At 41.4% G+C, this 17,548-nt stretch overlaps 1 protein-coding gene across 4 annotated transcripts in view; it reads left to right on the top strand.

Moving 5' to 3' along the window:
• The window catches only part of TENM2 (teneurin transmembrane protein 2), a 3,136,407-nt gene that overhangs the window by 2,521,309 nt on the left and 597,550 nt on the right, over positions 1-17,548 (top strand). For all 4 annotated transcript variants that reach the window (XM_069763919.1, XM_069763918.1, XM_069763915.1 and 1 more), the window contains 2 exons: positions 6,702-6,856; positions 9,430-10,304. In XM_069763919.1, coding sequence (XP_069620020.1) covers positions 6,702-6,856; positions 9,430-10,304 — 1,030 coding nt within the window. The remainder of the gene's footprint in view (positions 1-6,701; positions 6,857-9,429; positions 10,305-17,548) is intronic.

Below are 17,548 nucleotides of genomic sequence, written 5' to 3'. Positions count from 1 at the left end.
ATACGGGACGAGTAAACAAACTGGGTCAAATTGGGGGAGTCAAAATGCAAAAATGCTTAAATGGGATGCTAACAGACAGAACAACCAGGAACCAATGTTTAGGTGAGGAATGGAAGAGAGAGAGCTGCCTAATATAGGCCCTGCTAGCACGCCATAGGCCGGGGAACCGAGGCTTTGCAGGACTCAACAGGGTTACACTTTTGCAGAAACTGGCTATGCACCCCTAAGGCAAAATGGATACCATTTGTAGATGCAGCAGTGTTGCAAGAATCAAACGCAAGAATCAACTCAGCGGGACGGCCTGCCACAAGGAGAAACCACACACTGAGGAGGCATTCGGGTTACCGCTGTGACAATCAGTTTGTAGAAAGCAGACGGTGATTTCAGCAAAGCACAGGTTATTACATGTCTCAGGTTATAGAAAGCTGGCAAAGTGCATACCAGCCTCAAGGCTGTAATTGGTGTTCATTCTGCCTTAGGCACTTTAAATGAGCATGTCCTTTACTGGTAGGTCAGACTGAAAGTGCCCATTTCTCTCATTTAGTAGTTAAAGTCCCTATGTGCAACAGACTAACATCATCCAAACCTGTCTATATCTACATGTTCGGTTAGCAGTCTTATGTTTATGGGGGCCACTGACAGATGTTTGTTGGGGAAGATAAAGATTTGCATGTCTGATTTTGGAAAAGAGTTAAGTCTGGCAGTGTCTCTATCAAAGAGAGCACCATCGTACTCTTCAGAGTGCTCTCTCTTATGTATTAGAAATGTAGGCAAAATAGCTGAATGATCAGACAGCTATCTTAAATGTATGGCAGGCTTCAGTTAAACACTCAGCTGATATATGTGCTCTCATTCAGATGGCAGTATAATCAGGTGTTGTATTGTCCATGTGTACCATGGACAGCAAACTGACTCTTTAATGCTGTATAGTCAAGTCAAATAATAATCAGAGTACCAGAATTGTCATTTTTTTGGTCACTACACTTACCCGAAGAAAATCTAATAAAAAGAGATCAAAATGTCCCCTGTATGTATCACAAAATTGTATCAGTAAAAATATCAGCTCAGAACACAAAAAACAAGCTTTAACACAGCTCCTTTGATAGAAAAATAAAAATTTTACCTCTAAAATAATTTATAAAATAGTCATGTTTGGTATCGCCATAAGCAATCATACTGACCTGAAGAATAATACTGGCAGGTAATTTTTACCACACAATGAATACCAAAGAAGCAAAACCCAACAAATAATAGTGGAATTGTATTTTTTTCACAATTTTATCACATTTTGGAATATATTTTTAGTTTTTCAGTGCAGTATATGGTGAAATAAATGATGTCAATCAAAACTACAATTTGTCACGCAAAAAACAAGCTGTCATATGGCTATGTTGAAAAAGAAAATTCAGTTTTATCTCTTGAAACTAGGGGAGAAAAAACAAAACCGTAAAAAAAGAAAAATGCTCTTGTCAATTTAGGCTTCTTTCACACTTCCGTCGTTCGGGGTACGTCATAATGCAGTGAAGTGACGTATCGACGGATGTTGTGAAAATAGTGAAAAACATGTGTAACGCATCCAGTGTTGTGACGGATGCGTCGAACGACTTCCAGTCTGAATTTTAAGGTAATAAAATTTGAGAGAGAGAGAGATTTTCCTGACTTGAAAAATGGTTCCGGGCATGCTCAGAATGAAAAAACGGGATACGTCGCTGGATTCCAGTGTTTGACGGTCAGCAACGGATCCTGCGTCCATAGGCTTCCATTATAGCCGACGACGGACAGTTCAGGACCCGTCGCTGAGCAATTATCCGACATGCAGAAAAAACGTTCCTCTGAACGTTTTCTCTGCATGACGGACCGCTATTTTCCGACAGATCCAGTGCACGAAGGATGAAACTGATGGCCATCCGTCACAATCCGTCGCTAATACAAGTCTATGGGAAAAAACAGGATCCTGCAGAAAAATTTGCAGGATCCTGTTTTTTCAAACGGATTTCTACGGGAGGAAAAAGACGGAAGTGTGAAAGAGGCCTAAGGCGTTAAACAATACTTCATGGTTGCAGACATTTTTACAGAAAAGCAATTAGCACCAATAGGCACAATCCTCCAAATATGTCCACACATGTGTCTATTGTCACAGATCATTCATTTATACATATTAGTCCAAAGTAGAATTTACACAGAACACATTCAAAATTGTGATACACCAAAAGAGGCCTTCCAAATAATTAATCATTAATCATTAATAATTAATAATTAATCAGGCCGCAGAATGTTCAGTTCAAACATATAATTTATTTATAACAACTGAGATAAAAGTTCATCACTCAACATATACAATTTCATAATGTACAGAATGCCTGCAATCCAATAACTGGTTTCATGTGCGGTGCAAATATCAAAACAATAACCCACTTATGGTACACCCACTTATGGTACATAATAAGGTAAGTCACTAAATAACTCATTCCTTAGTTATTGTTAGCCCAATTAATAGGTATTATGTCAAATGAATTGCCTAAGAAAAATATACTATGCTAAAGTGCCAGTGTGCGTAAATATATAACTGTTTTGCCCAGATAGCCTATAAGGCTTGTATAGTAATATACACCACGGTTAATCCATCATAGATCTGGCCAGAACCACAAAATACTATATGGCACCTAAGCTGTTGATACTTGCAAAATGGTCAGACATAGACCACAACTGCGGCATAATCAAGGTCATAATTACCTCTTGTGCACTCACACGAGACCAGCAAGAAACCCCTATGCACGTTTCGATAAGTTCTTCTTCCGGGGGCATGTAGTGAAGGGAGGAAATGAGGGTCTATTTAAATCAGTCCCCAGCCAATCATCTTAGTTACCACATATGTATGCAGAGGTCCGACGCTATATACGGAGCGCCAGACAGATGGTGACGTAGCTGTGCAGTGCCGCGTTACCTTGCAACCATAACGCTTCCAGGTAAGAAACTTGCCTCATGATCACTCGGCATACCCTGCCGCCTGTCGCGTGTAGTGCGCAGCTGCGGATGTGGAAGGAGGAGACATTATCATCTAGTGTCGCGTTACCCAGCAACCGGGACGCTCCAGGTAAGCCGAGCTGCCTCAAGATCATCCGGCCCACCCGAACGTCTGCTGTGCATAGTGCCCAGCTGCGGTAGTAAGGTGAAAAGTGTTGCACGGCAACCAAGACGCTCCAGGTAAACCAAGCTACCCCATGATCGCCCGGCGTGCCCGGACAGCTACCAAATGTGATGCGCGGCTGCAAACATGCAAATTGCGTTGCAGAGAGAAAATCACAACGTATTACTAAACAATCAAAGAAATCTCAAGAACTCATGAATTCAAAGCACCCAAACCACTAGGAACATAGTTATTCTATATAGGGTAACGTAGCAACCAAGCTATTTCAAGAGATATGACAGGACTGTCTCATAATTACTCCAATGCCAGCTAATGGGATATACAGCAGGCGTGAAAAAAAAACCCTGAAAATTCCACTGGATCATATTACCTGGCAATGAGAGCAATTCCAACGTTTAGTTATATCCTTCAGCCATTTAAGTAATACTTTAAGCTAACAGCTGTCACCACATTGATAAATAGTACAAAAGGAACATACTGTACCGCAATAGATATAAACCGGACATAGTATTTAATGAATAATAAAATCATGCAACCAAAATGCACCCATGAAAGTAGAAAGGACGTCAATTGTTATACTCAACACACATAAGGCATGTTGTTGACCCCAAGCAAAATCACCATACCCACAACAGGTTTATTAGTTAACTCCTCACTTTCCTTAATATAAATAAAATTGACATCTAAATAAAGTGGTCAAAATTACGATCACCGCAGCTTATAGCCCTATAGTGACAAGGGAAGACAATACCCAATAAAAACTCCTCCTGTGCGACCACCATGAGGATTGTCCACACGTGGATGTAGAGTGATAATAAAACAGGACTGGCGGCGCATGTGCATCCGGGCCCTCAGCTTGTAGGGATCCGCTCTCCCACGGAGGTGGCAGGACCCACACACCAGCCCGGGATTCAGGGTGGGGTGGGGGAATCCCAACCTGTACCGTGGGTGAGAAGGTCCAGCCATGGTACCAGTGCCATGCGCACATCCTGCTGACTAAAATACTTGATAGATGAAATATAAATACCGGTATCTCAACCGGTAGTGAATCAAAATAATATCTATGTAGGTGCTAATAATAGTGAACCAAATGTGATGGAACAGCTATAACATATTAGTAAAAATATAAAAAAAAGAAGTGTGAAAGAGGCCTAAGGCGTTAAACAATACTTCATGGTTACAGACATTTTTACAGAAAAGCAATTAGCACCAATAGGCACAATCCTCCAAATATGTCCACACATGTGTCTATTGTCACAGATCATTCATTGTTGTAATACAAATTGAAAAGATGGCGCCAGCACGTTTACCTCATCCCCCTGGCAGGGATGCTGACTCACCTACTGCCGTGACTAGTGTTGAGCAATGCCTTCCGATATCCATAAGTATCGGTATCAGATTGTAACGGCCGATATTCAAAAAAAATCGGATATCGCCGATACCGATACCAGATACCAACACAAGTCAATGTGACAAAAATATCGGAATGAAAATAAACCCTTTCTTTCCTTGTAGGTTAATTCTACATGAAGGAAAACAACTAAGAATATTGTAGGATGTATTGGGGGAGGGGGAGGAGACATTAAAGGCATAGATGTTTAGCCAAATCAAATGGAATAGCAGGAATTTCTTTGCAGAACAGACTACAGAGTGAGCTGCACTCACACACAGACCGTGCAGACAGCCAAAAAAAGCTCCTCTATGTACTCCTATATAGTGTTTTTCCACAATCTAGCAGGATTTGGATGGAAAGCCACTAATAGGATAAATTTGAACAAATGTGCAGCAGGCTGCACTAATTGAGAAATGGACAATGGAACGGTATGAGGCAGTGATGCACCCTGAGCTGACTACAACCGGCTGTGGCGGTAGAACAGATTACAGAGTGAGCTGCACTCACACAGAGACCGTGCAGACCGCCGTGAACGGCGCTGCAAGGCCAAAAAAAAGCTCCTCTATGCAATCCTATAGTGTTTTCCCACAATCTAGCTGTATACGGATGGGAAGCCACTAATAGGATAAATTTGAACAAATGTGCAGCTGGCTGCACTAATTGAAAAACGGACAATGGAATGGTATGAGGCAGTGATGCACCCTGAGCTGACTACAACCAGCGGTGGTTTCAGACCAGACTACAGAGTGAGCTGCTCTCACACAGACACCTTGCAAACACCTGTGAACAGCGCTGCAAGGCAAAAACAAGGTTCTCACACAGCGGTTAGCCTGGGTAAAGCACAATGAAGCAAATCACTATCTCTAAACTGTCCCTCAGTCAGAACACAGCATCCAATCACAGCCATGCCAGTAGTTACATGCCTTGCATGCAGAACAGGATGTGCCCACACTTCTAATCATTCCTCATTGGCTGAATTCTGGCTGTTTGAATTATGGGAACTTCCGATTCCGGTATCCAATATACTGAAAGTATCGGAACTCGGTATCGGAATTTCGATACCGCAAATATCGGCCGATACCCGATACTTGCGGTATCGGAATGCTCAACACTAGCCGCGACCCCTGTCCCACTCTTCCTCCTCCTGCTGTCTGGGGTCTGCAAACAGGTTGCAGATCCCTGGGCATTATGCTTAAGAAGCACACTGTCCTAAAGTCTCTCCAGCCAATGGCTGGGAGACACTTATTGTTTAAGGTACCTCCACTTTGTTAGTTGCATGCTTTCTAGTTCTTAGGTCCCCTGTTCTAGTTTTTCTTCCAGTACCTGCATGTACCTGCCTGTGTACCAGCCACACTTGCCATACCTGCCTGCACTTGCCATGCCAACTTGTATAACAGCCTTACCTGCCTGCACTTGCCATGCCCACCTGTATACCAACTGTACTTACCGTACCTGCTTGTACATGCCAGTGTCTCTTTGTATATCAGCCATACCTGCCTGCAACTGCTGTGCCCACTTGTATACCAGCTGTCCATGCCTGCACATGCCAGTGCCCGCCGGTATTCCAGCTGTTGCTGACTGCACTTGCCAGTGCCTGCCTGTATACCAGCTGTCCCTGCCAACACCTGCCATTCCTTTCTTCCTGCCATGCCTACCTGTATCAGTTGAACTTTCCCTTCTATGTTATTCTAGCTTCCTTCCCTTTGGGGGTCAGCTGCCGTGCATCCAAGGTCTATCCTTGTGTAGCAACTGGTGTCCATCTGGAGAAATGTCTAACCCCACCATCAGGTGGTTTAGCGAAGAGTCTGGTGTTCACTTAGTTACACCTGTCCAGGCTCTCCTCTGACCATGGCACAGTGGTTCCACCACCATTCCTATTACACAAATGTATGTTCCACGGAGCACATCAATCTTACGATCGCAATAAATTGTGGTTTGTTCTTTTAGTACAAAAAATGAAACCACTAAGGCTTTTATTCATTTTTTATGTATGCATACATCACTGCTCTTTTTCTTGTAACTGAATACTCTAGTAATCCTAGGATAAAATGTAAAATATTTTCCAGAATTGTAGTTCTTCCACACCACTTTATTGGAATAAATAGTTCAATCTGTTAATTGGATATTTATTTGCAGTTTCAAATGCTTTCTCATTTTCAGGAATTGCCGTTGATAAGAATGGATTCATTTATTTTGTTGATGCGACAATGATTCGAAAAGTAGATCCGAATGGAATAATTTCTACACTCTTAGGATCCAATGACCTTGCAGCAGGACGACCTTTAAGCTGTGATTCTAGCATGGATATCGCTCAGGTACAGTTGTTTTTTGTTATACTTTATTAAAGGGGATATCTAGTACTTTAAATAGATGACCTATCATTAGGATAGGTTATTGTGAGGGACAATAGTGAGGGACTTTTGATTCCCCAGGCTCTTTGTTTTCTTTCAATTAAATGAGCTAGGACAAGCTCTTTTAGTAACATAGTAACATAGTTAGTAAGGCCGAAAAAAGACATTTGTCCATCCAGTTCAGCCTATATTCCATCATAATAAATCCCCAGATCTACGTTTTGAAGTTGTTAACACAAGGGTGCGAACTGTTGGGCAGCTGTGGAAATCTGAACCTCTTTGTGTGACCAAGCACATGGAAAAGCAAGGCTAGGAGGTATTGAATATGGGAAATAACTTATCATAACATAATGCAATATGTCTAAAATGAACCAAGTACATATTTCGAATCGGCGTCCCTTTCCCCACGGGCACATATTAGTCAGCCACCAGTAGCACTTTGGATCATGGAATTATAACGCATAGCTAGCAATAATTACATACGGTAGTCATATTTAGTCTCTATGCGCAGATAAAATTCAGCAAAATCCAGTGGCAATACAACCACCCCGTTCAGAGCTTCGGGCATAAAGATATGGGCCAGACACGGTTCTAGGCAGAAAATAATATTCTCAGACATGGGAGGAGAGAGGCTGCACCACCCAGGGTTGGTTCCTGACCTGATCTGAATCTGCTGTCGGACGGGGCTTATTTTAAATGAGGGACTGGTGGCAGAATACCTTATTGTTTTAGTGAAGAACTCTGGCAGTCACGGCCGGGAGGTTTAGATATATATCCCCAGCCTGAACTGGTGATATATATTCCCCCTCATTGGGAGCGCCTCACTAACTTGTTCTGATAAGGGAAGCCTTTCCAACAACTATTTTCCCTCGGTGCAGTTCCCTGACTGATCTGAGGCAAGTGATGGAGCCAGAGAGCCGACCCCTGCTGGGCCCTTCTCTCCCCTCCCCCGAGGTGAGCAAAGTAGATGCCCCCTTCCCCTGTGAGATCCCTTACAGTTATTAATATGAGATATTGATAAAATCAGCGGCACCCAGCACTCCCACTAATCACTTGTTCTTGGTGTTGGAACTGCCAGTCATGTCCAGTTCTGGAGCAGAGCAGCACAGCTCCATCATATGCATAGTGGCCACAACAGGGTACTGCAGATCCACTCCAATTCATTTGAATAGGGGCAGATGTGTAGCACCTGGCCACTGCCACGATAGCAACAGATATAATATAATATAAATATTACTAATGGCTTTCTCAGAAGAGTAGGTGAGAGGCGTGAGAAGGTGACATAGTCTTGGGGAATTAAAGAATGTGCTGTGGACAGGGATTAATCGGGAAAACTCTATGAAAGGAGATTTAAGGCATTGAAAATTATATGAAATATATATAGGAGCACAAATACCGTTGTTGTCAGTGTTTACTATGGATCCCAGTAGCAGAGGCTTTACTAGCACAGTAATTGAGATGCTGGAAGCATCATCTAATACTTTAGTAAACCTCAAGCTATAGGTCCCAGCTCACTGTTTTTATATACTGTGGCATCACAAAGCTTAGGCTATGTGCACACGTTGCGGATTTTCTGCGGATCCACAGCATTTTTTGCGGTGCAGAAACGCTGCAGATCTGCAATTGATTTACAGTACAATGTAAATCAATGAGAAAAAAAAAGCTGTGCACATGTTGCGGAAAATCCGCTGCGGAAACGCTGCGGTTTAAAAGAAGTAGCATGTCACTTCTTTTTTGAGAATCTGCAGCGTTTTTGTACCCATTCCATTATAGAAATCCGCAGGGGTAAAAAATGCAGCAAATCCTCAAAAAAACCACAGCAAAACCACACAAAAAACGCTGCGGATCCACACAAAAATGCGACAAATCCGCAGCTGCGTTTTCTGCCAGGAGAGGCAGAATCTGCACCAGAAATTCCTAAGGCTAATCCGCAACGTGTGCACATAGCCTAATTGTGACACTTTTGACCTTGGACTTGCAAAGACTCAGCACCAATGATTTCTACTATAACAGTTGCAATTGGGGTTTTTGTAGGGCTACAATATTGATGGTCAACAAAGAACATCAATACCTGATTAATAGGGTTCTGACTTGTGGCAAACCAGCCAGTCAGCTGATTGACCTCACTGCATCCCTCTTACTAGACCAGCACTGTACATTTGGTATTGTCAATGTCTGGTATCTAGCTCAATCCCATTTTCCTAAATGGAACTGAGCTGCAGGATTCTGCAATAGCAGGCATAGCCTGTACCACAAAACAAATGCTAATGCCCAACAAGTCTCACATGCAGGAATGACCTATATGGCACAGATGCAATCTGATGGGATGTTTTTCTTAAAAAAAATAGCAAGATCCATTAAAGGGTTCTATACTATATAGCAAAACAAAATGTACCCTTTCCATATTATCTTCAGTATGATGCATTTTTTAAGAAGCCAGTATAGAGGTAGGTTTTATAGTAGTTGATTATATGTTAAATTATTAATGGTAAAGCCAATTGTAGCAGTGTTGGGTACTTATATTCTATATTTTGCAGGTTCGCATGGAATGGCCAACAGATTTAGCTGTTAACCCAATGGACAACTCTCTCTATGTGTTGGAGAACAATGTTATTTTACGCATAACAGAAAATCACCAAGTCAGCATCATAGCTGGACGTCCTATGCACTGTCAGGTGCCTGGCATCGACTATTCCCTGAGCAAGCTGGCTATCCATTCTGCACTCGAATCTGCCTCTGCCATAGCTATTTCCCACACTGGGATCCTTTACATTGCAGAAACAAATGAAAAGAAGATTAATCGTATAAGACAAGTGACAACTAATGGTGAAATCTCTCTTTTAGCAGGTGCAGCTTCCGACTGCAACTGCAAAGACGATGTCAATTGCAATTGTTATGCTGGAGATGATGGCTATGCTACGGATGCATTCTTAAACTCTCCGTCTTCTCTTGCTGTGGCACCTGATGGCACAGTGTACATTGCAGATCTTGGAAATATTCGTATAAGAGCTGTTCTTCAAAACAAACCTGTTCTCACTTCATTTAATCAGTATGAAGTTGCATCCCCAGGGGAACAAGAGTTATACATATTTAATTTCAATGGGATTCATCAGTACACTCAGAGCCTGGTCACAGGAGAATACCTTTACAATTTTACTTACAGTGCTGACAATGATGTGATAGAAGTTATTGATAATAGTGGGAACTCTTTGAAAATCCGCAGGGATTCTAATGGCACCCCAAGACATTTCCTAATGCCAGACAATCAGATTATCACCCTAACACTCACCACTAGCGGAGCATTGAAGCTGGTTTCTACACAGAGTCTGGAGCTGTCTTTGATGACTTATGATGGGAACACGGGGCTGTTGGCAACAAAGAGTGATGAGACTGGCTGGACCATGTTTTATGAGTAAGTATACACTGAAAAGCTGTCATCTAGAATTACTCTACCATGCAAGAGATACCATAATCCATGTCTTTATTTAGTATTATTACTATAGCTTATTATCATCAGAGAGGCAAGGGGAGATTAGGGAGGTTAATGAGTGGCTCAACAATTGGTGTAGGAAGGAGGGGTTTGGGTTCCTGTAGAACTGGGCCGACTTCTGTGTTGGCTACAGGCTCTACGCTAGGGACGGGCTGCACCTCAATGGGGAGGGTGCAGCTGTGTTGGGGGAGAAAATGGCTAGAAGTTTGGAGGAGTGTTTAAACTAGGGATTGGGGGGAGGGTATTCATTTTATAGGAGGGGAAGATAGTGCAGATAGAGACCTGGGCACAAATAAGGAAGATGGGGGTGGTGGTGGCATGGGGGGTGGGGTTAGAACAGTTAATAATTTAAGAAAGAAGAGAGGTACAGAGAAGAATATAAAGTGCATGTATACTAATGCAAGAAGCCTCGCCAACAAAATGGACAAATTAGAATTAATGTTGTTGGAGCATAGTTATGACATGGTGGGGATATCTGAAACGTGGCTGGATGAGAGCCATGACTGGGCTGTTAACTTGCAGGGTTATAGTCTGTTCAAAAATGACCGAATGGATAGGCGAGGGGGAGGGGTGTGTCTATATGTAAAATCGTCCTTAAAACTCATCCGGCATGATAATATAGGTGAATCTAATGAAAATGTAGAGTCCCTGTGGGTGGAGATAAGGGGAGGGGGAAAAAATAATAAATTACTGATAGGGGTTTGTTATAAATCTCCAAAAATAATGGAAGCGATGGAGAATATCCTTGTAAAGCAAATAGATGAAGCTGCGACTCAAGGGGAAGTCATTATTATGGGGGACTTCAACTACCCTGAAATAGATTGTGGAACGGAAATCTGCAGTTCCAGAAAAGGTAATCAGTTTTTGACAACTATGAGAGACAATTACCTTTCACAACTGGTTCAGGACCCAACAAGAAGGAGGGCACTGCTAGACCTAATATTAACCAACAGGCCAGACCGCATATCAAATATAAGCGTTGGGGGTCACTTGGGGAATAGTGATCACAAAATAATAAGTTTTCATGTATCCTTTAATAAGATGTGTAGTATAGGGGATACTAGGACGCTAAACTTCAGGAGGGCAAATTTCCAACGGATGAGAGAGGATCTTGGTGCAATTAACTGGGACGATATCCTGAGACATAAAAATACACAAAGAAAATGGGAGACATTTATTAGCATCCTGGATAGGACCTGTGCACAGTATGTACCGTATAGGAATAAGCATACTAGAAATAGGAGGAAACCAATATGGCTAAATAGAGCTGTAAGGGGCGCAATAAGTGACAAAAAGAAAGCATTTCGAGAATTAAAGGAAGAAGGTAGTGATGAGGCATTAAATAAATACAGAAAATTAAATAAATTCTGTAAAAAAGCAAATCAAGGCAGCAAAGATTGAGACAGAGAGACTCATTGCCAGGGAGAGTAAAATAATCCCAAAATATTCTTTAACTACGTAAATAGTAAGAAACTAAAAAATGATAGTGTTGGCCCCCTTAAAACGAGTCTGGGTGAAATGGTGGATGAGGATGAGGAAAAAGCCAATATGCTAAATAACTTTTTTTCATCAATATTTACACAAGAAAATCCCATGGCAGACAAAATGACTAGTGATATAAATTCCCCATTAAATGTCACCTGCTTAACCCAGCAGGAAGTACATCGGCGTCTAAAAATCACTAAAATTGAAACATTTCCGGGCCCGGATGGGATACACCCCTGAGTACTGCAGGAACTAAGTACAGTCATTGAAAGACCATTATTTTTAATCTTTAAAGACTCCATAACAACAGGGTCTGTACCACAGGACTGGCGTATAGCAAATGTGGTGCCAATATTCAAAAAGGGGACAAAAACTGAACTCGGAAATTATCGGCCAGTAAGCTTAACCTCTACTGTGGGTAAAATCCTGGAGGGCATTCTAAGGGATGCTATACTGGAGTATCTGAAGAGGAATAACCTCATGACCCAGTATCAGCACGGGTTTACTAGGGACCGTTCATGTCAGACTAATCTGATCAGCTTCTATGAAGAGGTAAGTTCCGGACTGGACCAAGGGAACCCAGTGGATGTAGTGTATATGGACTTTTCAAAAGCTTTTGATACGGTGCCACACAAAAGGTTGATACATAAAATGAGAATAATGGGGATAGGGGAAAATATGTGTAAGTGGGTTAAGAGCTGGCTCAGGGATAGGAAGCAAAGGGTGGTTATTAATGGAGCACACTCGGACTGGGTCACGGTTAGCAGTGGGGTACCACAGGGGTCAGTATTGGGCCCTCTTCTTTTTAACATATTTATTAATGACCTTGTAGGGGGCATTCAGAGCAGAATTTCAATATTTGCAGATGACACTAAACTCTGTAGGGTAATCAATACAGAGGAGGACAATTTTATATTACAGGATGATTTATGTAAACTAGAAGCTTGGGCTGATAAATGGCAAATGAGCTTTAATGGGGATAAATGTAAGGTCATGCACTTGGGTAATAAGATGTATAACTATGCGCTTAATTCTAAAACTCTGGGCAAAACCGTCAATGAAAAAGACCTGGGTGTATGGCTAGATGACAAACTCATGTTCAGTGGCCAGTGTCAGGCAGCTGCTACAAAGGCAAATAAAATAATGGGATGCATTAAAAGAGGCATAGATGCACATGAGGAGAACATAATTTTACCTCTATACAAGTCACTAGTTTGACCACACTTAAAACACTGTGCACAGTTCTGGTCTCCGGTGTATAAGAAAGACATAGCTGAACTAGAGCGGGTGCAGAGAAGAGCGACCAAGGTTATTAGAGGACTGGGAGGTCTGCAATACCAAGACAAGTTATTACACTTGGGGCTATTTAGTTTGGATAAACGAAGACTAAGGGGTGATCCTATTTTAATGTATAAATATACTAGGGGACAGTACAAAGACCTTTCTGATGATCTTTTTAATCATAGAGCTGAGACAGGGACAAGGGGGCATCCCCTACGTCTGGAGGAAAGAAGGTTTAGGCATAATAACAGACGCGAGTTCTTTACCGTAAGAGCAGTGAGACTATGGAACTCTCTGCCGTATGATGTTGTAATGAGTGATTCGTTACTTAAATTTAAGAGGGGATTGGATGCCTTTCTTGAAATGTATAATGCTGCAGGGTATATATACTAGATTCCTTGATAGGGCGTTGATCCAGGGAACTAGCCTGATTGCCGTATGTGGAGTCGGGAAGGAATTTTTTTTCCCCAAAGTGGAGCTTATTATTTGCCACATGGGTTTTTTTTTTGCCTTCCTCTGGATCAACATGTTAGGGCATGTTAGGTTAGGCTATGGGTTGAACTAGATTGACTTAAAGTCTTCCTTAATAATAATAATTTTATTTATATAGCGCCAACATATTCCACAGCGTTTTCCAAGTTATAGAGGGGACTTGTACAGACAATATATATTACAGCATAACAGAAATCACAGTTCAAAATAGATACCATGAGGAATGAGGGCCCTGTTCCCAAGCTTACAAACTATGAGGAAAAGGGGAGACACGAGAGGTGGATTGTAACAATTGCTTTAGTTAGTCGGACCAGCCATAGTGTAAGGATCGGGTGATCATGTAAAGCTGCATGAACCAGTTAACTGCAGCAGTACAGACACAGAGGGCTATTAACTGCAACTAACTTCCTTCATCCTTAATAACTATGTTACTATGTTACTATTCTGTAAGATTTTCTAGTGAAGCACCATGTAAATGAGGGGAAAGTTTATGGCTATTTGTTATTTATTTATTCATACATTTCTAAAAGGAAATACTAGAGGAACAGCATAGTACAGAATTCTCATTGTTAGTCCATGGGAAATACAAGTTTGTGGGTCCCCTTTTGAAAATCTTTTTTGCCCTATGGATTGTCAAAGAGTTAATCTGATTGAATGATTTCCTCAATACACATACTATTGAGGGTTATAGATGATTTAGTGACAAAATGGATAATTGGTGGAGAAAGGTTTAACTTGATGGACCTTGGGCTTTTTTCAACCTATGTAGGTAACATAATCAACAACATTTATCATCTATTCACAGTATAAATGATAAATGAGAATACAGATACTGGGATCTCCATAATTCACAAAAGCAGAAGCCATGTGTTACCTTTGTGAATGAAGTAAAATTCTCCTTTCACTGTCCATGGTTACAATGGTTGGCCATGCACACTACTGTTCCCATAAATCTATAGAAGTGAATGGAACCGCAGGTAAAAATGTGCACTACTGATTCATTCACACAGAACTATGGAACCTCTAATCTGAGGTAGCTGGGGAGTTCCCTGGGGTAACACCTCAACCAATATTACATGTGTCACCTATAGATCATAATTTTGTTTGAAGGATTATTCCTACAATGACCATCTCCTGACAGTGTTTTATTTTTTATTTCAATTAGAGATGAATGGATCAGTTCACAGAGGATCGACTGAGTTAAATTTCAGGAAATTCGCAGGTCCCCACGAACTTGAATATTCTGTGATTAGATTGGCGAGGCCGTGTTGGCTTCCCCATTGTACCCAGCAGCTATCACGGCCACTGCCAGCCAAGCAGACCCATTTTTAGGCTTATCCATTGTAGGGACATGAGGTTGGTGTGCTCCGTTCATTCCACATAGTGATAGAAATAGGCCTACATCTGATTGTGGTGTAGTACTGCCATGCTGAATAGAAAATGAGGGCTGTGGTCTCATTTTGTGAATAATAATCCAAAGATACAAGTGATCTATTGACAGTGAATTGATTGATCTGTGATATACTGCATCAACAGCACGTAAATAACATCCATTTTATTATTCATCACGAACTGCAAACAAGGAGGGCAATATTAAACCCCTTAGTGCCAATTTTTCTGCTACACCAAAATTCAGATACCATAGTTTGTGTGTCACCGAACATGTGCTTATTGCATTATGAGATGAGAAAGCTATATTTAAAAAAAAAAAAAGCCCAATGAAAAATCTCCTTAGTTTAGAAATTTAAGCATGATTGTCTACCTCAAAAAGTGTGCGGTTTCTAAAATATATTTTTTTATGTACACTTCCTTGCTGTGGTAGTCTAATATTAGATCTGTACATTCCACCCAAACACATCTGTTGGTAATCAGTGGTTACCACCCGTTTTCCCCTAGTCATGTGAGGGTGATCTCTTAAAGTGAGATCTATATGATTGTATGATTGCTTGTACCTGATCAAATATAAGCTGAGTGCACGCTTAGAGGCCAAATAATGTATCAGATACACAGAGACAGATACACACTTCCTCTCTCAGCCAAAGATGGTGCACAACTGAACTTTATTTTCAGGACAAAGGAAGATACTACATGCAGCAAATGGGTCGCATAACTTCTGAACAGCTAGTCACTTTGTAATTGGTCCATGTCCAACTTCATTTCCAAATATGGTGTCTTGGTGTATTCCAGTGCCTTCACTCCTGCATTCCAAAGATTCCTTCCAGGACAGTTCCAAGGACTTCCAAGACAGTTTCAAAGACACAATCGCTATCTTGCTACACCATATCTGAACTCACTTATATAAGGTTTAATAATTCATTTCATTAGCCTTTCTCTCCTTCACAGTCCCCCCTAAATCAATTATTAACCTGATATCACGATGTAATATGACCCAACAGGTGGTCGGTCAATCAATGGCGTAACACCCACAAAGGGATGGAAAATGGGGCAAGGAAATGCCTACTGATAGGGAAATGGGGAATGGTCACCACCTGAATTTAACCTGACCCTGTCCCTGCACTGCCCTAACGCCCTAAGTGGGTTCTTCCCCCCACCGCCTGCCAGGAACCTCGTCCCTCGCTGATACCTAACTCTGCCCTGACTAATGCACTGGCTGGCAAGGACACCAGCCTCACCACTGCAGATAATACACACAGGGGACAGTCACAAACACAAAAAAACAAAGAGAAAACACAGTACATGGATCGTGACATCTGAGCTGTCCATTAGACAAGCAATGTTGAGCTTTTACCCCCCTTTGATGCAGGCTTTATTCATGTGGAAGTCAAATGTATTTATTCCTGACTAATAAATCGAATTTGTCTTTGGGGTTTTTATAGTAGAATCATGGCCATCACCATAGTAACATAGTAACATAGTTAGTAAGGCCGAAAAAAGACATTTGTCCATCCAGTTCAGCCTATATTCCTATATTCCCATATATAGACCATCTTCTTGGAAAGCCAGGGTAGGGGTCCGGCTGTCCACACTCTTAGTGACCATCCGTTTAATACAAGGAAATATACAACAAGAAACTAAGGATTACCATAATAATTGTACCAATCTGTGCCAACCATTTCTGCCATACCGTCATCCACCCAAACCAAGTATCCCAAGGATCATCAATTCCTGAATTTTTCTTAAGTTCCTCAGATAAGGATTCAAGCTTTTTTTTATAGCTAAGGTAACCTTTCTATTCTGACCTGTGTTATCGGGGATAAAGGTACAAGTTTCTCCAATCATTTTACATACCCCTCCTTTCTCTGCTAGTAACATATCTAAAGCCATCTGGTTTTGGAAAGCCATAGTGGATGTAGCCTCCAACTGTTCAGCTATCCCCTTTAATGCATCCTTAGTATAATTTATAAACCTCTGTTGGTTATAATATATGTAGTTAATCCAATCTACATTTTTATTGACAGTTACAATAGGGATTATAGACTCAAATCCTGCTTTAACCTGGTCCCTTGCTTTAAACTCATCAGGGACCCTCCTTGGTACCGCTATAGCATCAATATACAGATGAGGGTCAAAGCTTTGTTTGGGGACAATTCCTCTTTTCATAAGTTGGGGCTGTTTCTGATCAGTCGAAGGTGAACCTTCAGGAATAAGATGAAAAGGCATGATGTCTTTGGCCAAAGTACACTGGCCCATCTAATTACCCTCTAATTTAGACGTTATCCTCATATCCCCACATATCCAGAATATGTACGCTACTGAGGAGACCAGCTGTGTTAACTTCTTGGGGGTTGCTGAAGAGTAATTATGACAAAAACCCTTACTAAAATTCCCCAAGAAACTGCCCTCTCCTTGTATTTGCATACAGGTGTAATTCCCCGAATAGATAGTAATACTTCAACCAAAAGACAGAGCTTTATCCAATACAGGATATTTATCACTCCATCTCCCAC

Source organism: Ranitomeya imitator, chromosome 4 (genome assembly GCF_032444005.1).
Source record: "Ranitomeya imitator isolate aRanImi1 chromosome 4, aRanImi1.pri, whole genome shotgun sequence".
Taxonomy (NCBI): Eukaryota; Metazoa; Chordata; class Amphibia; order Anura; family Dendrobatidae; genus Ranitomeya; species Ranitomeya imitator.
Note: the sequence above shows the minus strand (reverse complement) of the source record. Positions and strands in the feature narration are given on the sequence as shown.